Source organism: Dromaius novaehollandiae, chromosome 1, assembly GCF_036370855.1.
Source record: "Dromaius novaehollandiae isolate bDroNov1 chromosome 1, bDroNov1.hap1, whole genome shotgun sequence".
NCBI classification, from domain to species: domain Eukaryota; kingdom Metazoa; phylum Chordata; class Aves; order Casuariiformes; family Dromaiidae; genus Dromaius; species Dromaius novaehollandiae.
The window spans coordinates 173,666,725-173,689,096 of record NC_088098.1 but is presented as its reverse complement, the minus strand read 5'-3'; the positions used below and the strand labels follow the sequence as shown (position 1 = coordinate 173,689,096).

The 22,372-nt window shown below is 41.8% G+C and overlaps 2 protein-coding genes and 1 long non-coding RNA gene across 3 annotated transcripts; 2 read left to right on the top strand and 1 right to left on the bottom strand.

Moving 5' to 3' along the window:
* Positions 1-5,368: 5,368 nt before the first annotated feature.
* On the top strand, positions 5,369-11,944 carry ACOD1 (aconitate decarboxylase 1). Its single transcript, XM_026120903.2, has 5 exons — positions 5,369-5,433; positions 6,775-6,936; positions 8,064-8,153; positions 9,892-10,097; positions 10,912-11,944. Exons 1-5 carry the CDS (start codon positions 5,422-5,424, stop codon positions 11,864-11,866), a joined length of 1,425 nt encoding a protein of 474 aa, XP_025976688.1. The 5' UTR covers positions 5,369-5,421; the 3' UTR covers positions 11,867-11,944.
* Positions 11,945-14,585: 2,641 nt separating this feature from the next.
* LOC112995734 (glutamine amidotransferase-like class 1 domain-containing protein 3, mitochondrial) lies at positions 14,586-19,461 on the bottom strand. Its single transcript, XM_026120907.2, has 4 exons — positions 19,253-19,461; positions 18,254-18,425; positions 16,174-16,378; positions 14,586-14,879 (listed from the first exon to the last, which is right to left on the bottom strand). The coding sequence occupies exons 1-4, from the start codon at positions 19,358-19,360 to the stop codon at positions 14,687-14,689; spliced, it is 678 nt and encodes a 225-aa protein (XP_025976692.2). The 5' UTR covers positions 19,361-19,461; the 3' UTR covers positions 14,586-14,686.
* LOC135327133 (uncharacterized) lies at positions 19,452-21,638 on the top strand. The gene is made up of 3 exons (XR_010387196.1): positions 19,452-19,547; positions 20,636-20,732; positions 21,374-21,638. It is a non-coding gene; the product is annotated as an uncharacterized LOC135327133 (long non-coding RNA).
* Positions 21,639-22,372: the final 734 nt, after the last annotated feature.

Genomic DNA, 22,372 nt, shown 5'->3' with positions numbered 1-22,372 from the left:
GAAAGGTCTCTCTGTTGAGTACTATTTTTTGTGTGCATGTGTGTAAGACAAAACAGTTTAGCGTAGTGACTAATGTCTAATTTGCACTACTGGCATTTTCACTAAAATTGCCACATCCCTATGTGCAACCACACTAACCTGGGTTCTGCAATCAAACTCTGCATGTATGCTAGTAAAGTTAAACCATGCCTCCAGATGATTCAGATCCTGTAATGGCATCTGACTGTATTTTGGCCACTTAATATAGACAATATGACTACTCTTTAACTAAGAGAGCAGTGTGTAATACAGACTGCCCCAGACTGCCAAAACTGTCAACAAAATGAAGTTATCATAAAGTCTACGTATGATACATACAGAAAACCTACATGACCTCCTACCACTGCTGCTCCTATTCAGATTGGAGGTCATGCTGTATAGAAGCCCTAGACATCTGCTCCTGACTGTGGTGACCTTGTTTCTTTAGAAGACAGGATGGGAAGCTATACTGGGGGGGGGGGCAAAAGCTTTGGAAACTTGGCTATGAGGTATTCTGGAGAGAAGAAGTGGTATCCCGCCATGCACCTCAAAATCATGCCAGAGGTGGATTACACGGGGAGGGGGATGGCTATATAATGCTCCAGTACATATTGCTTTCCAGTGCTGCCTTGCTGTGGACCAGAGGCAGGCAAGCATGGTGTACCCCCTTGCATTGTCAGCAGCTGAATGCTGGCACAAGTATTACAGGTACAGACTGTAGTAATAGTAAGACCTAAAATTAACACTGAGCTGACTGAAATTTCATGGAACTTGAGTGTCTTCTTGTGTTGTTACAGTTTAGGTCACGCACACCACTCCATAAACAGTGTCAAAGGGGTTCACTGAGTCATTTAGTGATACACTTTTTGGGTCACCTCAAACACGCTTTCTCTACTCTTGGAGTAGTTTGGGCCTAGTGGTTCATGGTACATCTAGTCTTCTGTCTGCTGAGGTGACTGATCTGACTGGAACAAGATCCCACCTGATTATCCCAGTCATATCTAGTCCTGCCATCTTACAGTTAGTGTAAGCTAGTCAAGGAATACATTACGAGTTGAAGTGAACTGCATGGACTTCCCTTTAGAAATAGCACCACTAACTTATGAAGGGGAGAACAATAGTGTAGACCTGGTGCATTGACATGTAGCAACCTTTACCAGAATATGGCCTGGTGCTTCCAAGATTTGCTGTGAAGAGTTTGAAAAAAGGAAAGAAAGATGTTGTAATTTCTCAGATTGCATTGCAGTTGTCACCAGTTTTGCAAGTAAGTAAATAAGAGAACTATTAAAGGGTTGAAATTTCCAGAGTCACATGTTTTACAGTGCAATCATTGCTTTTCTTGATAACTGTTGTTGACAGACAGGCTAGCTCACTAACTATTGCTGTAGTGAATACAGGAAGATAGGGCACAGCCAAGTGTAATGATTGTGGTACAGGATCCCAAGATGTATAGCTGTCTGGCTGATAAGAAGATTTACATAAAGCCACCAGACAATTCATTAAGATCCTGTCCCTAGCAGAATTCTCACCTCTTTATTATACTTTAAAAATCTCAGTAGAATAAAAAGGAGGTCCTACATTTTTAAGTTGCTTTCAGATCCTTTACAATAATGAATGTTCTGTAAACGAAGCACACTGGCACCTGACTCCCTTTTTCTCATGTTAGCAGAGACCATGAATAAAGTTTTATCTTAAAAGCTGGCTTAGAGCAAAGCAAGCCTGACCTGCGTATTTTGTCATAATTTTTTATGACAAAAAGAACATAGGACTGAGGCCAGGTACTACTTTCAATTGCAAACATACATCTTGCAGGTGTGGGCAGAGTTTATCCTAAAATAGCTGTAGGCAAAAGAAGAAATAGCAGCTTAAAAATATGATGTCAGCAGGAGAAAAAATCTCTGTGGGGCACTGGTTGTCTAAAGCCTTGTTCTGTAATTAACGCAACTCTATACTGTAGCTACACATGCTATTACAAATGGCATTTTGATGAATGTATTTTGCCTTTCCATCATGTTTGCTAGTTAACAAATTTTCTGCCCAAAATGCTGAACCATGGATGTATTAAGTCAAAGGAGAGGAAAACAGCATATTCCCTTTGTCAGAGAGGAAAGCCTGTGCCAAACTCTCAGTCAGTGATTTTCAGCCTTCTTTTATTTAGACCCCTGCAAATTTTCCTGTGGAGGTACAGAATTTTGTATAGAAGGTTTTTCCTCCTGCAGTGATAATCATCTTGCTTTCCCTTCCCTACTAGTCTACAGTGTACCCCTGCCTCTGAGGTCTGCAGACCACATTTTGAAATCAGTCTCTGAAGTAATTTAATTTTGTATATTTACAGTTTCCCTTCATTTTTAAAAAGTTACTTTCTCATACTATCTCAGTTCAGTCCTTAGTAGTACTGAAGTTATTATTACAATGTATTGGGCAATCTATACTGCAATCAAGATTACAGAAGGAAGTGACAGTATATCTGAGATCAGCTAGGAGCATGTGACAGCAAATCATATTTCAAAGCACATCGCAAGTGCTGGATTTTAATTCATTTTTGACTCTTGAGGTGGGGTTAAATGCACCTGCTAGTCTTCCTGGACCTCTGCACTTGATTCTTGTAACAGGTGTCTCAAAATGTTAGGCAATATAACATTGTAAGCTGTAGGCCTGTAAAGGCCTTGTTTTGAGGGATGATGCAGTTACTGATTGTGAGGATGCAGACCTACAGGCTGACAGTACATTATACCTTCTAGAGATGAAGACGGTTACAAGCGATTTTTACCCCATTCTGACTATGGACTTTCCAGTATAATGCCACCTGTATTAGAGCAATCATTAGAGCAATATATTGAAACAATAAGGAGTTACATTACTTCATAGTTTTCTCATATCTTTGAGCTGTTCAGTTGTATTCATTGTTCTTTCAGTTGGAGTTGTAAAGGGAAATAAAAAGGGTCCCATGTGCTTCTTGTGTTAGGAAAATTCTCCTTAACTGGCTCTGTGGCTGCTGTGTCTCCTTTGTGCTATCCAGCAGCATAGAGGGTCCAAGGAGACATTCAGATTTCACTTCAGTCTGACTCTGTCCCAAAGAAGAAGGAGGAAAATGAGAGACAGAAGTAGGAGAAGCTAGATTACAAATGGTATCCAAAAGATAATTGGAAAAGAGGACCGAAAGAGGACTGACTGTAGGGTTTGAACATTTTTTATTTAATGTATATATTGTCTTCCAATTTTCTGGAGGAAGGGTGATCTGAAAGAACAGAAAGGTAACAAAATTTTTCCCTTTTTTAATCTCATACCAATTACGTGTTATTACTAACCATTCTAACTGTTGCCAGCCTTGCCAATGTGACCAGTACCATTAACTGAGCTATAATGACTAGATTTGTAAACTCCAGTATCAAGACCATCAATAATTCCCAGGACATCCAGGCTACCTCTGAGGTTTTCCTTAGTGTGGAAATGGGGGAGGGGGAATGGGGCGAGCACTGATGCACATTCAGGTTTTGTCTCCCCATAAGGTCAGGATTTGGCCAAAATGCACTTCTGACAGGAACTAGGAAATGCTGCTGGGTTCTTTTATGTGGATGTAGGTTATGTATGTATGAGCAAGGGGAAATTGCAGAAGGCTGTGGTATACTCATAGAGAAGTGTGAGTGAGAACTGAGAAAAGGATTAGTACCTGTGCTGAATAGCTGCTCATATTTAGAAGAAAGATGGGACCATGATTTTAAATTGAGGCTCCACACAATACTCGTTAGCCAGTACAAAAGTATATATGTGTTTGTAGGGCTGGGTTTTAGGAATCTTGGGCCCTGGGCAATTTGGCGACATCCATGGACAGGCACATTGCAGCTTTTGTCATTTTAGCTATTCTTACCCAGTGCAATTTTCAGCCTCAGGTTAGGCACCTGAAGATGAGATCTATAAGTAGAGCTGGCTTGAGGTAGAGGCAAAGCAGGCAGATGTCTGGGTTAGAGCTTGCTGGGGAACAGCTGGCTTCCTTCCATCTCTTTCCACGTATGTGTGCCCTCTCAGATTTGCACAGAATACTGCTAGCCTTCCTCCTCCCTCAGCTAGATTTAATTTTGCATTTCCCTGGGGCAATGAAACTCATTTTTGTCTGACAGCTGACAATCTCTGAGCTGCAGAGAGGCTGAATCAGCTCAGAAAGGGGTCTGCTGAGCATCAAAGCTGGTGGAAGGAGGAAGAGAACCTCCTATGTGGCCAGGGAGTGGGGAGAGGATGGAGCATGGAACAGGACTGTCCCTTTCAGTGGTAGTTAGACCAACTCAAATTAATGCTAAATTGCACCCGTAGACCCCTATAGCTCTCTACCTGGAAGAACTCAGGAGTTAGAGGAGGCTTTATCAAATGACTTGAGGCTAGACTGAGTAAAGGGCTGAGGGTCCTATAGCATGTGAGGTAGCACTCAAGTGTGTAGGTGCAATGTAGGTAAATTTGAAAGGTTATACACTTTGATTCCGAATCCAGGAGGTACCAGAACTTCAGACATGCATACATTACATTTTCACTTCAGAATTATTGCGTGGTCTCTGTTCATGCACCTCTGAGGTCTGCTCCATTCTTAATGGGCTGAGGATGGATTTCTCACTCAGTACCAACTGAAGTCCAGTATCTCACAGGTTTAGTTTAACTTGTAGTCTTGGATTCCCACAGAGGTGAAACCCCTAAGCTGGTGATGGGAGAAGTGCCTCCTTCCTCAGAGAAGCTATCCTTGCCTGAGATGCAGAAAATCTGGTAGTAGAAAGGAATCTCACTTATCTGGTCTCTTATAGTGATTCATGCTGTTAAAACACCATTAAATGCCAACAGCTGCTTTAAACCAACATACAGTCAGAAATTCCAATGCCACACAGTTTTCCTGTCTGACCTGCATGTATTATGGAGGAGACAGATATAGTGAGAGAAAAAAATGATAACAGGGTATTTAACTTAAAACAGCCTTTGTCATACTGTAGTCTGATACTGGGCTAACTGCTCTCCCCACGGTAGAGCTATCCATGGTGTACTGTAGTTCCCCAAGGTCAGGCTGACACACCCAATGACCTCTTCTCTCCATGTCCATAAGACATTCGAATGAATGTCCTGGTTTCTCTCTGCTATTAAACACACTTATCAGCTTATGCATGGCACATGAACTTGACTTGCAAAGTCCTATCACACGTCTCACCAGTTTATAGTGCAGTTAGTCAGAGGAAAGTTGAACATGTTGAAAAAGGAACATTTCCAGGCAGAGGAGGAAATGGGCAGGACAAGATGAGCAACAGATCAGTCCTAACATGCCCCCGCCCCACAAAAACCTGTATAAAAATAGTGAAAGACTGATTTCACTGTTCCCTGGTTGCCAGTCATTCGTTGCTTCTCTCTGGGACCACTCACCATCCGTCCAAGATGTGGGCAAAGGTACTGTGTTGTTTCTTTGCGCTTTAAGATGTACTTACAGCACAAGCTTTTGTATCTTCATTGCACATGTTTCTGTAGGTGTGCATCACCCTATGGGATATGTCGTTCACCTGCTTTAAATGCCTTGTGTTCCTCAAAACTGTTTTGATGCTTGGCTACAAACCTCAGTGAGAACTTATCTGAAATAATGGGTACAGTTCAGTCACCATTGCCAGAAAAAATAAATCCAATTGAAACAATGCAGTGAAAAGCTACTGACGTAGTCAGTGGGAATGAAGAACCTCTGTTCTAAAGAGAAAGTGGAATAGCTTGGCTTACTTAACCTAGCAAAATAAAGGAAATATTATCACTCTGTGGATATATGCAGGGGAGTAATGGAAGGCAAAAGAAGAGGAGAAATGGAAGAGACAATTTCCAAAGGGAGGAAAGAGCTATTATGGCAATGCCAGCACAGAAAAGCAAGTGTCTGTGCAGACTTGTAAACAGTGTATGTCTCTCTACAGGAGAAAGTTTATAACTATCAGAGGAAGGAAGTTCTAGATTAGTTTCTAATAGGAGCATTAATAGCAGCTAACAGCTCCAGTCAAGGTGAAGCCTGCTGAGTTTGCATAATGGGTCAATGCTCAATGGGAAAGCAAAAAATGAGAAATATAATTCCCAGATCAGCAGGAGCCAGGAACAAGGAACCACTGCTTTTCAGAGAGGTGAGATCTTGTCTTGGAGAAAAGCTAGAACTCCAACTGAGTGTGGATTCAGTGGGAGCTGTGAGCCAGGAGCTGCTGGTAAGAGGTAGAGCTGCCAAGTCCCATCTCCCACTGAGCTCCAAGCCCAACAAGACTTGGGATAGTTATTCTGCTACTCATAGAGATTAAATCTTGCCTCCCTGAGTGACAGTGGCTGCATTGGCCTGAAGTGCCAAATACCCACTGATTTCAATAGCAATAAAAAGGTGCTGTTGAAAGCCAGGGGGTTTTTGCTCCTGTTCTGGTATAAAACTTGCCAAGTTACATCATCTGCATCTTAAGGACTCAAGTCAGGAAGGAAGCAGCAGAAATAGAGAACAGATGAGAAGGAGACAAGTGAAAGTAAAAACAAAACTTAAGTAACGCTGTGCATTTCTGGGAATAAAAAGGGGAACAATTCAAACATCGGTTTTGCCGATGCAATTCATTTGCTGATGCAATTCATATAAGCAAGGACAGGACAACAGCAATGGCCAGCATGCTAAGCAATAATCCAAGCCTAAAAATGAAAAAAGGGGTAAAAATAGGCTGTGTTTTTTTAAAATTTTCTTTAATGGAAGGGAAGGCTAAATATCTATTTTTTTTTTCTCTCTCATAGACAATTACGGGAAATTTTGCCAGTGTGATTCATGGTTTGAATGCAAACCATCTGACAGACCAAGTCATTCAGAGAAGCAAGCGAATGATTCTGGATACCCTTGGAGTTGGGCTTCTGGGTACCAGCACTGAGATCTGCCACAAAGTGATACAGTACAGCAAAGTAAGATGTTTGGTATTCATAGTATACCCTCAGGTTTAGCTATAAGCAAATGAAAATTTGGGCTACTAGAGAGAACTTTTTCATGGTGAGATTCTTTTGATGATGGAGGAGGAGAGAGAGAGAGAGTACTCTACCCCCTGGAGAGAGGGGAACATCATTGCTTGAGTTACTTAAACTCTGGATGGGTAAAAGTCTATGCAACAAACTATGCTAAGACTCTCCACTGAAAGGAGAACACAGTTAACTAAGAATTCCTTTCTCTCTTTCACCTGCAAGATTTTATGAAAAGCATCAGCAAAGCAAACTTTATTTAACACTAAGCTTTCCAAAATAAGGGACTGTTAAATATGTGGAAAGTTAATTTGGGGTTATTTACAGTCCATAAACATAATTATTGTCCAAGGTACACTGGTCATGTTTCTCTTCCAGTCTCATTCTACTTAAACAAGGAGAATACTTGACCCTGAGTAGAAGCCTTCCCAACTCAAGAGTGCATCAGTGTGAAGGAGTTTAGCCCATTGTTTTATCTGTAATACCTCGCTAGTTGGACTCAGGCTCCAGAACTGTGTGCCAAGAAGTCTCTTTGTACGGGGATCTCCCCCTTCCCAAACTGTGGTAGTTTATGCACTTGTATTGATTTTCATAAAGATCTCTTCATTGGTGAAAAGGCCTGCACAGCAAAAGGAAAGGAAAGGTGCCCTTTAAAGTGTGGGGATGCCAGCATCAGGAGGCCGTATATCATTTACCCAGGGTCTACTAAAACTGAAAGAAACAGAAACTTTAACTGGAGACCCTCCCAAATAGGATGATGACAGTCCTGAGGGAATTGCTGATGAGCTTTTAGAAGGGACACCAATGGTTAGAGGTGTTGTGAAAGTACTGAATAGTCAAGCGCATGGTGCTGGTCTGCTCCCTGTGATCTGTTTGAGCCCTTGACATAAGTCCTCAAGAAAAAGAGTTTCTTTTCATACTTTCTGATAGAATAATATATTGACATTTTCATTTCCTATGAAAAGGAGCAGCTGAGTCCCAAAAGGGTATGGTCTGATCTCAGTTACATCAGAGATACAGTATACATTTATCCTTCAGTTCAGGATTTTGAATTAATTGATGTCAATCTGTTTCAGATCTACAGCTCAGATATATCCAGTACCATCTGGGGCCACTTGGATTTCCGACTTCCTCCTCTGTATGCAGCTTTTGTGAATGGAGTGGCCGTAAGAGACTCTCTTTTATTTGCTCTTAAATCACAACAATTGATTCCGTCCTCCTTATAGAGAGAATAGAATGTTCCTAAAATCTTACTTTACTTTATTCTTGTTCCTGAGGTCTACCACAAAATTTTCCTAGACTGTTCTCCTAGTGTAGCTCAACCTTCTTCCAATGAGACCAAGCTCAAAGCATGAGATAATACATATCTGATCTAAGTCAACAGCATCCCTTACCATTAATTTGGGACTTGAGGCTGTTTTCAAGGTGCGAGGCTCTACAGTTTGTTACAACCTTGTTACAGCTACACAATGAAGAGATAATCTAGCTCTCATTGATTTCAGCAGGATCCAGATTTCACCCCAACTAACCAAGTATAGTTACTGAAAAATACACAAATACAGACATATGCGCATATACATATACATATGTACTATCACAAATATATCATAAAACTATTTAATTTTCAGTCATACAGTTTGAAAAAGCCAATTATGCATTTTGGAGACATACTTTATCAGTAAAGCAATAACTGACTCCTCAGAATTCTGTCTAAATTCAGATCTAGACTGAAACCAATTGAAATCAATGGATATGTCAGAGGTGGCGTAGACAAATTTGGTAATTATGCAAAACTGGGGAAGGCAACCATCCAAGGAAATGATATATTAAGCCTGTCTAAATTAGTATGACAACAAGATCAGAGGTCAAATTTGACACCTCATTTCCAATGTAGAAAAAATTATTTTGGAAATGAGATACAGTACCTCTCAGCTCCTAGCAATCGGTGTGATATTCAAATCTGGCTGCCAACATATATATGATAATTTTGGTTTACATCTTGGTCACAGGTCAATTCTAAGCGCTTATTGAAGACTCAAGTAACACAGCTTACTGGGTATTAGACACAACTTTCCACATCCCACTCTGTAGAGTATCTTCACAGTTAGCATCAAATTTTTCAAGGTGGGCACTGGGTCTTCTTCTTCTGTCTGTTCAGAACCAAACTCCTCAGCAGCCTGATCCTGAGGATGACAGAATTGTGTATTCCCAGCATTACAGGGCAAGATCTGAGTGCTGGGGTGCATTACAACCTTCTTTGCTTGTAGATCTATGAAACAAGATGTGAATAGGCATGAAAGTCAGTTCTAGCTTTGAGGCATTACGGTTTTGTTAAAAATGCTGTTCCTGATACTTGCAATTACTTAGAATATTTGGGGTTTTCTGGCAGACTCTGAACAATTACAATACTTTTCTACACTGCTGGGAGCAGTCTGCTATCAAAACAGCAGCAATATGCCATGCTGGGAACTCCTGAAAACTTCGAGAGCAGTTGGACTCTGGGTATGGGGAAGCGGGGGCCTCTCCCGACACTCTTAAGGGCTAAGCAGCTCATTTCAGTTTTAAGACTACAGCTTGTTCCTGCTCCCAGCAACCCCAGTGAATCTGGTTGCTCAAGTAACAGGTCTGTTCTGCACTGCTGAAAATTCAGGCTAAAGCCTGATGAACATTTGCATCACATGCCCCTTTGATGCAAGATTTATATTGCATTTCTACTTCTCACCAAGCCATGTTGGGAGTAAAGTGCTTAGAAGAAAGACTTTTTTAAAAAAGTTTTGCTTTCTAAGGAAAATCAAGTCCTTCAATATTTTTATAGCAATTACAGAATTTTCATTTGACTAATCTGATCTTGCCAAGGCAAATAGTTGATTTCTGATGACAAATCAAAGTTTCTCTTTACATTAGGTGCACTCAATGGATTTTGATGACACATGGCATCCAGCCACACACCCGTCTGGGGCTGTGCTTCCTGCTGTGATTGCACTCTCAGAGGCCTTTCCTCAGAAGAAGAAAATCTCTGGCCTCGATCTGCTCTTAGCTTTCAACGTGGGAATTGAAGTGCAAGGCAGGTTGCTACGCTTTTCCAGTGAAGCCAGGAACATTCCAAAAAGGTACATAAAACACTTCAAATAGTAAGCTGAGTGCAAGTTTTTTCAGGGTTAAGATACTTAATTAAACGCCAGTAAAAACACAAATGGCACAGTTGATCATATTTTCCATGTTGTTTGTCCAGAAATTTAGTAAAGGTTTAAGCAAAGCAAATCTTAAACATGAATACGCTTTCATGGCTATTTACTGCTTAGCTAATAGACTTTTTTGAGAGCATCAATCCATCTGCAAGAAGGCTTTGATGATCATTAATGAAAAATAGCAGCAGAAGGGACAAAGTTTAACAACACAGGTCTCAGCCTCTCATGAATACATCTGATCTGTCTCATTTGCAAGCAGTTGCTGAGCTGGTCTCAAAGCAGAGCCTAAGACGACAGAGTGTGCTCAGAAGAAAAGCCCTGAAGTGCAGGATGAACTCAGTCTTCTTACTGTTTTCTGTGTTTTTCTTCTACCACTTTTGCAAAACTGGTTCAGAGTAAAAGAACTTGCATTGCCCAGTACGTATACTTTATAGAGGACCAGGATGTTGCCATTTCTGTTCAGTATGCCTTAACTATGGGCAGTTCTACTTCTCAGTTGTTTTCTGAGGAGGACCTATTCTAAGTGATGCTACTTAAGTTTAACATGTTCCTAGGGAAAAGGGGCAACTTCTTCCACTAGGAAGAAGGCCCTTGGGTACTAGCCCTTGAATTTGGAATGTTTCATTTGTGGTCCAACCCGACTTCCACAGTAGCAAAAAGAAATTGGAGCTTGTGTATACAGTGAATTCATGTGACTTTATGAAATACAGTAATGAAGGAGATTTTGTTTTCTCAGGTTTCACCCACCAACTGTGGTCGGTACAATGGGGAGTGCAGCAGCCTGTGCTAAACTGCTAGCACTTGACCAGCTGAAATGCAAGAACACCTTGGCTATAGCTGCCTCCTATGCAGGTGCCCCACTGGCTAATGCAGCAACCCAAACGAAGCCCCTCCACGTTGGCAATGCAGCGAAACATGGACTAGAAGCAGCTTGCTTAGCATCACTGGGTGTTCAAGGAAATGGACAGATCTTGGACATGGAGTCAGGGATGGGTGCCTTTTATACAGATTACAACCCACAGATCCTGCCAACCTTGCAGTCATATCCCTGGCTGCTGGACCAACAAGATGTTGCCATCAAACGCTTTCCTGCTCACCTTGGAACACACTGGGTGGCTGATGCAGCATCTTCTGTTAGGAGGAAGCTCGTAGAGCACAACAACAACTTGCTCCCTCTTGACAAAATTGAGAAAGTCATCGTCAAGGTCCCAGAGGTCAGATACGTGAACAGACCGACCCCTAATTCAGAACACGAAGCTCGACACTCCTTCCAGTTTGTTGCATGCTCTGCCTTGCTGGATGGCAGCATGTCGGTTCAGTCCTTTGCCAGTGAGAACATTCATAGAGCAGCCTTACAGGAACTTCTCTGCAAAACACACCTAGAGCATCCTTCTGATAACAGGCCCAGCTTTGAGAATCTTTACTGTGAAGTGAGTGTTACGCTTCAGGATGGCTACACATTCAGCGACCGCTGCGATACATTCTACGGGCACTGGAGGAAACCTCTGAGAAAAAAGGACTTGGAGAAAAAATTCCAATCCAATGCCTCCAGAGTCCTCTCTGCAGAAGCCACAGAAGGCATTATAGAGACTGTGTATAATCTGGAAAAAGTAGAGGACTCTTCTGTATTAAGTTCATTTTTATCGAGACAGTCAGCTAGAGCACTTTCAGAGAAACTGCACTTATTTTGAACAATATTCCATCCCTTTAGAGCCCAACTTACAGCTAGGCGCTATCATGAAGCTAATAAAAAATTCAGGAAAATCTCTTATTTAGTGATTCAGGAACTTTTAAATTGGACTCCTCTAACACAAAAGCTATGCTCAGTCCTATATTGTGTTTTTTGACTAAGTAAATAATTTAGAGATTATGTGCACAATTCAGTCAGAGAGGCTGAACAGAATATCCTCTGCTGGCACAGTCTACTTCAATTATCTTTCTACCTCTAGAGGCAGAGCACTGCTTGCATGCTAGAAAAAAATGCCCCTGCTCTTCTGGCAAAAAAGTTACACATTCTGCTTCCATTAAATAACTTCATAAGGGAGACGCAAATTCTGGAGGAGTACAGAAATGTTGTCTCTGTGAGAAACATCACTGTGAGAAGGACAGAGAGAATAAAAACCTTCAAATATGTATTTCTGCATATTTAGCTACAGATCCTCCTTGAAGAGGCCACCTGTTACATCAAGCTTTGACATTTGTGCTAAAATAAACACACAATACAGAGTAGTAGCATTTGATACTCTGCAACATCTCAAGCCTCACTATCAAGACTGGTCTTGCATTGATGAGGCAAATAATAGTGCCCTTCCTGATCACATCAGCTGCAGAACAAGAGGGAGAACTCTAGACCACTAGTCATAAAAGCATTACTTCCCCCATTTGGCTGCTCTACAGTACAGGTTTGTTCTTCACAATTTGTTTCCTGCTGTATTCCCATTTCAGTTATGAGGCACTGCCTCTACAAGACATTCAGCCCCACTTTCCCTAATAGTGTCCACAAAGCTGATCAGTAACTGTAAGGAATGTGCACCTAGGCTGCTGCTCCAGCCTGTTTATTCCTAGTAGGTAAGACCTATTTTAAGGTGAGGCAGGTTATGCGAGTGTTCCATTTTCTGGATGCATAGATGCTAGTATAGTCCTGTTAAAACACATACTATGCTCTCGTGAACAGCTACAGGTTTTAATAAAAGCTGCTTCTGTTACATTTCAAGTTTACGCTCAAGCTGTTTGTTTACTACAACAGATACTGGCTGTCTCTCTACTTTCATCCAGCATTCATTCATCCAGCATTGATTAGCGATGACATGTTTTGGCTATTAGTTCACAGAATCACAGAATGGTTGAGGCTGGAAGGCACCTCCAGAGATGATCTAGTCCAACCTCCTTGCTCAAGCAGGGTCACCTAGAACAGGCTGCCCAGAAACCTTACTTAACTCTTACTTAACCTTACTAAACTCCTTACCCCAGCTATGGGATCTCTCCTTGGGACCTCCACTGCAGGAGTAAAACAGTCATTCGCAGTCACTCAAACTCCTTTCTTCAGTGCTGAGGAGTGCTCAAGGCAGCTAGCCTGCCCTTAGGGGTGTTCAGCCATCCCCCCACCCCTGCCCCATGACTGTGGGTGCAACTGTCATAACAACGACGGAGGAGAGTTGGACCCTGCAGCAGCCAAGAGCTAGGGACTGCGACTGTGCAAAGAGAACTGCAGCTGGCCTAGGGACTCCACCTCCACCTTCCCCTGAAGGGTATAAATAGGTTGGCCCCGGAGGCTGGAGGCCAGCTTGGGCTCTTTGTGGGTGACAGCGGGTCTGCCAACTTGTGGATTCTCTCGGGACAGGGACGTCCTCTCGCAGTTACTTCCCTGGGATTGAGTGTACGTTGGCCACTCAGGCAATGCGTGGGTAAGATCAATCAGCATTGGAAAATAAGTATTCTAGTTGAACTAAGTTTCTGTTGATAAGAATTGTTGCTTTGTACTATTGTAACTTGTGTAGTAAATTTAGATCTTTAAAATAAGCTGTGGAGTCATTCAGTAAATCTCCTTCTCCCTCTCCTCCCCTCCCTTGCACCACACAAAATCCACATGGTCTGGGACTGTAAAGACAGTTGGTCGTCCCATGACAACTTCTTACACACTTCTGAAACAACTAAGTTTGAGTACAATTAAGTACTATCAGCTCACCTTGATAAATGAATTCCTGCAATCTCTACTTCCCTCAAGTGCCATTGCATTTAGGTGGAGTACAGGGTACTCCATTCCTTGAGAGATTGTGCTTGTAAGAGAGGATGACTTTCACCCACATATGTAAGATTGAAGCATGTGTTTTAGAATATACAAAATGTACCTAACTTTGTAGCACTAAAAGATGTATGCAAAAATTCACAAAATAAAGCTAATTTGTTTTACTAACCAGACCCCAAATTACTTCACTTACTAGAGCAAAAGTAGTGTATTTTCCAAACAGAGAGTGTTCCAAACATACTTAAGTCTCTGACTCTTGATTTATAAGATGGTTTATCTAGGAGGTTCTGAAAAAAAATTTCAGAAGCCCATCAGTTACACTTGCTTAAAGACTCACAAGGAAAAAGTTTTTTTCCTTTTTCCCTTCTGATTATAGAATTGAATTACTCATCTATACTGCAAGTATACAGACTCATTTACAACCATCTCACCTGTAATTATATGTGGGTAACATCAACTGTCAATTGCTGATAATCATTAGTGATGTGCTGAAACTCCATTAGGCAAGGAGGATTCCTACTTTGTCTTACCAAGACTGAATGCATTCAAGATTTAGAGGGAAAAAAATACCTTCAACAGACGCTTCCTAATTTAAAGGAAAAAAAAATAGTATCAGGTTGCAATAACTATTTGATGTATTACAGACTAAAAAGAAAAAAGAACTGTGAAGTTTAATAGTTGCATTATTTTATTAATACAATCCAAGGATGCTAAATGTTTATGTTCAGCTAAATGGATTTCCTTGCAGACATTTGTACATTTCCACTCAAGCAAGTTTCAGGACTTCTTCTATCATTGTTCCTATTCCATCAAAAATTTCATGCAAAGGAGCCTTGCACATGAAAGCACAGGTAGTAACTATCTTATTGGCTTTATCCACATGGGATTCACTTACATCTTTGCAAACATGCTTACATCCAAGCTCTGCTATAGCAGATGCTGTTTCAGCATCAGGAAATCTGTAAATAAAAAGATTTTCATTAACGTAAAAAGAGATGCTGTACCTATAACATTCTGATGCCATAACTTGAATGAGAGAATAACAGTGACCTTTTTAGCTGATGATGACAATAAAGTTGAACAGACTTCCACTGTCAGATTTTCCCCTATCCCCTATGCCCATTGCAACTGGTCTAATCACTTTGAAAACAAGAGATTTAACATCTAAAATGCATATTCACAGTATGTCTGAAGGCATAATTCTGTTGAACAATCTTTTAATAAATTTACAAGGTGATACTAAGTGCAGCAATAACTGATGCCCAAAAGTTTAAGAGATGCCAGCTGCACTTGCAGAATGTTAGATCTTTTCCTGCGCCTCTATGTAAGTTGTTTCACTGGGATTCTGCAAAGGGTTTTTCTGTTTTTCCTGAGGATAAGGCAGGAATAGGGGGACAGAAATAAACCCTCACTATGGTTCTGTAGCTGTGGATATGAAAGTCCATTCAGAAATTTTATCAGGAGCTGAGAGTCCTTGAAGCAGCACTGACTGCTAGGCCTGTTCTCAGCTGTTTCCTCCATACTGGCCCCAAACCAGTAGCACCAGAAAAAATCATTAAAAATTCCTGAGCAAAAAAATCCCCCAAAGACATGGTTTAAATGCCCGCTCCAGTGACCGCTTTTGTGACACGAATCTTGGCCTTCAAAGCTATCAGGTAAGCAAATCCCATATCTCATTTAATATGAGCTAAAACTAGACACTCAATTACCATGAATGTATTAAGAAAAAAATAACTTGATACCCATGGCCACCTGCTTGTTTGTACAACTAGGATTCTACAAAAATTGCTTTGTTCTGTCACTTTCAGGACTGATGGACATTCACTGGCACCCACACTGCAGAAGAAAGCCAGTCCAGGAGCCTATGTCCCTTCAGTGCTCAGGGACAGACGGTTTGGGCAAGAGATAAGGGTACTTATCTTCTTTACATTTTTTTTTTAATTGTAATGTGCCTGTGGATGTTGGTATCACAGAACATGTCACAGATCAATGTATCTCTGAATTCAGGGATAAATTGTTCCAACATTAAAGTGCATTAACAAGTCACTTGACCTCACATATTCAGCTTCTCTGCCTTGATATTTCTATGCCCACTATTATTAAGCATGTGAAAAAATTTAAAATGAGAAAAAAATGTAACTAATAAGTTACCCAATGGTTACTGATACCAGACACCTGAGATTTTGCACAGAAGACCAGCTGTTTTCTAATCCCAGTTCCCACATAAAGTATCTCTGTCCATCCCCTTCTCACCTTCCATCAACATTTTTATCTTGGCCAACCGTGACCTCACAACCAGGGAAGACTTTAGCTGCCAAGACTGGAGATATACAGCACAAACCAATTGGCTTTTTAGCACTGTGGAAAGCTTGGAGAGTGGAATTCACATGTTCATTGACAGTACAGTTCTTGCCATCTACTGCCCAGGAACACAGGTTCTTTGCTACACCAAATCCACCTTAAAAAAAAAAAAAAAAAAAAAAAAGCAAATGTAAGACACTGCTAAAAGCCATTAGGTACCACACTAGAAAAGAGTTCTTTTTTTTCATCTTTTCACAATGCAATCATAGTATATGTAGAAATTTTAAGTTACTCTACTGAAAGCTCTCAGCAGATGAGACATGATGGGTTTATAATGTTAGAAATGTAACCGCAGTTTTTTTATTCCATGTCTGTTACATAGGCCAGAAAGCTTAATCTTGTTTCAGTGAGTAATAAATATAGAAATAGGAAACTTCATATTCATTCGCTAGTCATTGGAAAAGCTGGACAATCTGATATGCACCCATCAATAAGCAAGACAGGGATTAAAAGAGCAATAATAATTAAAAGGAGAGTGCAGTTCATGAGAGTAATGCAGACAGTGGATTGACCCTCTAGAGTAATTTCACTGATGAGTTTTAGTTAATATTTAAACAGTAATATTTAAACAGAGTTTTTTCCCCCTAGAATTCTTTTTTGGACTTAAAAAAGAAAGCAAGGTTAATATAATAAAAACTATATAGATACTACATAAAAAGAAATTGATAAAGTGTGATATTCTGAGATATACCTCTTGTAAATGATGTAATAATTTGCTGTTAAAAATAACACTCTATTCGTCTTTCTAGAAATTAGTTATAAGAAATAATTCTTTATCTGCATTTGATCCTCATTTAATTCTACAAACAGGTTATATTTTATAGCACCATCATTTGCTGGATTTAGAGCCATCTAAATTATCAGTTATCAGCAAGTGTAACCATCCATTATATTTAACTTCTTATGGAATGCATACAACATCAACTTTTCTATAATAAATAATAATGATGCAACACAAATTTTCAGAAGTATTTCAAGGGGCAACATCAAGAAGTTTTGCATTTTTAATGTTTTTGCTTTCATTACATCGCCTTTACTCACTTTCAACTGTTATCTGGGCTCTCTGAGGTAAGATTTTAATTTTCAAACTAAATAGTGTTTATTTCCCTCTAGCAGTTATTACTTCAACCCCCCTGAGGCTGGGTTATAATAGAGCATGAAATTAATGTGGAAAATATTTGGTAGTCTCTACTCCCAGATCAGCCCTGATGTCACTAACTCATTCTAGTTTTAGAGGTATATTTATCAGCGTTATACACATACGCCATCTGCTGGCCTTAAAACAGAAGACAGTGTAACAATTTAAAAATAACACTTGGGCACAGTTGTGAAGGCAGTATTTAGCAATATTATGAATATTCTGGAAAATGATCTTGAGCATGTCACAATTTCCTCATAAAACTTTAGTTTCTTCCTTTCTAAAATCATTACAATTACATCCACCTGAAAAGCAATTTTTTTGGTGTATACAAAAAAAAAAATTCCATAAACCTGCTTAGTATAACTTGATCAGCAGCAGACCAGATACATAATTAAAACAAAACATGCTCCCATCTGACTGCAAGTATCATCTATCTGGCAACTTACTATTCTGCCATCAATTTCAGATGCAGTAAAATTAAGGCATTGCAATCTAATGGCAAGTTGTCCACAAGCAGGTATGGAAGTCCTGACAATCTCTAGAAAGAAGGAACAGTTTGATGTATAATCTAACACCAAAAGAAGACTGTGGCATTTTAAATGAATAAACTTTCAATTAATAAATAAACTGAGATGACTTGTCCGCCTGCAAGACCTTGCTAAAACATCTCCTTATCTTAAATGAAAATAAATAAATAAAAAAGGAAGATGCCTCTCAAATTCAAGAGTATAATTTATTATCTAAATGGATTTAAAAATAAAAAAGTACTGGAGGCAAAGCAATTATTTGTAATTAAAAAAGTCTGAATGATTTTCTTTTAAAAGCACATACCAGGAAAAATGACTGCATCAAATTCACTAACTTTCAGTTCAGCCAAATCCTGAATGTTGCCTCTTGCCAATCTGGCACTTTCAACCAACACATTTCTCTTCTCTCCTGTAGAACTTCCTTGTAGATGATTGACTACATCCCTTTGCTCAATATTGGGAGCAAATATCTTTACCTAGAACACAGAAAGAAAGCAATTTTGTATAGGTAAACAGAACTCATATGTATTGGTGATGATGAAGATCATTTAATCAAAACAATTTTTGTTCCTGAAGTCTCTTACCCAAGGAAGGTGCATTGCACAGGACAATCTATTGCAACAAAATAACTGCAGTGATAGATGATGTGATGCATTAGGATGGCTAAAGCTAACCTTTCTCCCCACCCTATTCCTGCACTTGTCTGATGGGAGTGTATTCTTATGCCAATGTTAAGCTTACTGATTTTGCCAGGGTCCACCTCCACTCTCAGGCGGATAATCCAAGGAACAAACCGTGCATTATATTGATATTTTATATATATGTATACACACACACTTATATTAAATATAACATATTTACATTATACATAAATTATTTACATATACATATACACACACACATATATATATAAAAAGCAGCAGCCTGATTACTGTAGAGTCAACGGAAAGACTGCTGTTGACCTTTATGGGTCACCTTTATGGGATCAAGGTGCTAGAAGACATGTATAGAAGATAAGGATTCAAACTTTACATGCATTTCTAGTACAGGCATTACAACTAGATAACATTTGTTCATTTTCCTGAAAGACTAAAAGCAGGAAGAAAAAAAAAAACAAGGAAGAACTTATTCTGGTTATGCCTCAAAGAGAAAAGCTGCACCAGAGCTGGGGCCGCCTGCGTGCGACCACCGTCCCCGGCGCGGCTCTGGGGGGCCCAGGAAGGGGGAACATACTCCGAGCCACGGCGGCGCGGCGCGGGGAGCGCGCAGGCAAGGCCCGGCCGCCCCTTGCCGCCGCTCCTACCTCGGCGCCGCCGCGGCTGAGGTGCACCAGCGCCGCCGAGGCCTCGTGAACCTCGCTGCCGTCGAAGACGCCGCAGCCGGCGAGGACCAGGGCCACCCGCTTGCCCATGGCGGCGGCGCGGGCGCAGCTCCCCCCTTCCCCCCTCCAAGCTCCGCAGCGGCGCCGAGCGGGCGGGGCGGAGCGGGAGCCGCCTCCTTTCCCCGAGGGGCGGCTGCGCGGAGGGGGGGCCGGGAGGGAGGTGCCTTTCGCCGCCGCAGTGCTGAGCTATGCTTGGGTGGAGGTTCCTCGAAAAAGGGTTTGTTTTCCACTCAGGGCGTCTCTTGTCGCCTTCTCGCCCTCCTGCGGCGCCCGCTGGGTCGCGCCATGCCTCTCCCCTGCCCTGCCTGGCCCGTCGCGCGAAGGCGGAGTTGAGGCGAGGAGCAGCGGTGCCGGGCGCGGCCCGGCCGCCATCTCGCAGCGGGGCAGCAGGGGGCCGGTCGCAGCTCCTCGTGCTGGGCCGCGCGGGGCCCCCGCGCTGGCAGCAAACCTGCGTGATTGATGCAGCCGTGAGCCTTACCGGGCCCGGGCCCGGGCCCAAGCAAGGCGTCAGGCTGCGAGGATGAGGAAAACAACTTGCACTTGCGGTGTGGATATAATTCCCTTTAGGTGTTTTCCACTACGTCATTTAGTTTCAGTATTATCTTTTCTGCCTTATGAAATACAGGGAGTGGCGAGATTCAAATGTCAGTGGGAAGTAAAGCAAAATTAGATGTTCCTTTATTCTTAAGAGAGACATGCTCAGCTGTAATTTTGGTGGTGTTTCCCTTCTGACCCATTTATCACAGTGGAGCAGTAACCTGACTAAAGTAGACAAAGTGCTTCTGTCTGATAATTTTTTACCCAGTTTTTGTAACTACTGTTACAAAATCTGCGTTTCCTTAGATTGCCAGAAAGTTGCTGTGCTTCCAGTAAAATCTAGCAAAAGATCAGTGGTTTCAGTATGAAGCTTTTTTTGTTTTATGCAGAGGATGACCATAGGGATATACTGAATATCATGCTTTGAAAGCCAGAAAACATGGAATTCAGGTAGAGGCCAACTCTATCGCAGGACCCTGATGCTGTTTGTTTCAGTGATACCCTAACGAGTAAGACCATCCTTGTACAGGAAAAAGAGTGAAATTCTCCCCCCAATCCTTCCTTCACCTGCTCCCAGCTGAGTCATTAGGGCCTTGCCCTAGGGAACAGAAGGGCTTCTTTGGGCCAAGGTAGATGTTCATCCCTAGCCTCCTACTTGTGACTGAGCACACAAATGCCACACCAGAGACCAGAGGTTTTACTTTTAGCAAGATCCACGTTCTCAGTCCTTCATTTTTCATTAACTTCTTCCTTCCTTCTTACAAAAAGAAGGAACTTGGGCCTAATAAAAGCCTACACTTTTACCGCATTGGGGGTTGATAAGCTGGATCCTGCAGAAGATGAGAGCACCTGCCGAAAATTCAGGGTATGAGAGTTCTGCAGGAGACACAACGCTGCATGGGGTGGGAAGAGCAAAAATGGCATACAAAAGAAAAGCCTCTTTCTGTAGCAAAATGCATTCAGCTATATACTGAGAGACTGGGGGTTCATGCATGACAGTGGGTAAAGAGATTCTTAAACAGGAGGGGGACAAGGTAGGGAAAATGCCTGCATAAGGCCAGATTGCTCTCTGCTGGGCAATGCTGTGCTCCAGATGAATGTAAAGCTACAGCTCTGTCTCCACCACAGCCCACATCCTATGTCCCAGAGTTGGGCAGTGTTAAGGAATAGCGAACTGAAACTGTCTAGAGGTAGCCTCTTAGCACAACTTATATAAAACTTGCTTAGCTTGAGTAGCTAAATTTGCTGAAGCCTTAGGCTGCACTTAGATAAAATAATGAACTTTTACTTAGTCCAGTAAGAAAAGGGCCTCAGAGCTGGTTCCAGCTGGGAAGATAAGGGAGTTACAAGCAGTCTGCATTCCTGCATCTCACACTCCAAAAGGGAGGGTGTCAAGGCTTTGAAATAAGACCAGTGCAGGGCATTAGGACCTTGAGGGGCAAAGCCTCAGCTCACTGCTGGGGCAGTGTTAATTGTTATGATTTAGAATCACCTCCTCCTCCTCAGGACCTTGAGACACAACAGTAAGACCCAACAAGAAACAAAGGTACAACCGTCGGCAGAAACCGCAACAGTAAAGATAAGGGAGAAAAACAGCCTGCCTAAGAACAACGATGAGACCCAATAAGGAGCAGGAGACCCCAGACCTAAAAATTACTATTGGTCTGAACTACCGCGTGAGGGGTGGGAAACTTAATTTGAAAAAGCTATAATTGCCCAGGGATTTCTTTGTTCGGGGTCCCTCTTCGGAGGCACCCAGCTCGAGCTGTAATTATGGCACGTGCGTGATTAAAATTTAATTGTTTAATTTGCTTTGATTTTGATTGGCTCTGAACTTTGCTTGCGGGAACCTAGGGTCGAGCCCTGTTATGGTGGCCAACAAGTCTAATTTCCATAACAGGCAGGACTGCAGTGCAGTTCCAGCTCTGAAAGCCTTCAGTTCCCTGACCACCTAAGCCTAATCCTCCCCACAACCATACCCTAGGAGATCCCTCCCAGCTCAAAATGCACATGGATTTAGACCCTCATCTGATCCTCGAGGCTGAGCAGGACCCCAGGGAAACTCCACAGGAGCTATCTCAAGCCCCTGAGAGATCCGAAATGTGCTTGGTGAGAACAGATCTGTAGTTCAACACAGCTTGCTTGCTAGTATGGGACTCCCTGGGCTCAGCTGCAAGAGAGGGGTAGAGGTGGGAACTGGATGTCTTCACAGCTGGAATCCTACCAGAGTCCTCCTCGCTCCTGGGAGCTAACAAAGGGCTGCCATCTGGAAGGAGCTTAAATTCAATGCACATTTGGAGATAGGAGCAAACTCACAAACTGTCCTGTGTGGTAGGGCCAGTTAGAGTTAGGGAACTGAGCATCTTCAGAGCTGGAATTTCCTGTTTGTTCCTGGCCTGACTTATTGACTAGTCTTCCTGGATGGACCCTGGACCTAAATTGTAGGTAGCCTTGTCTAGTCTTGTTTCTGACCCTGTTTCCTGGATGGATCTTGAACCTGATTGG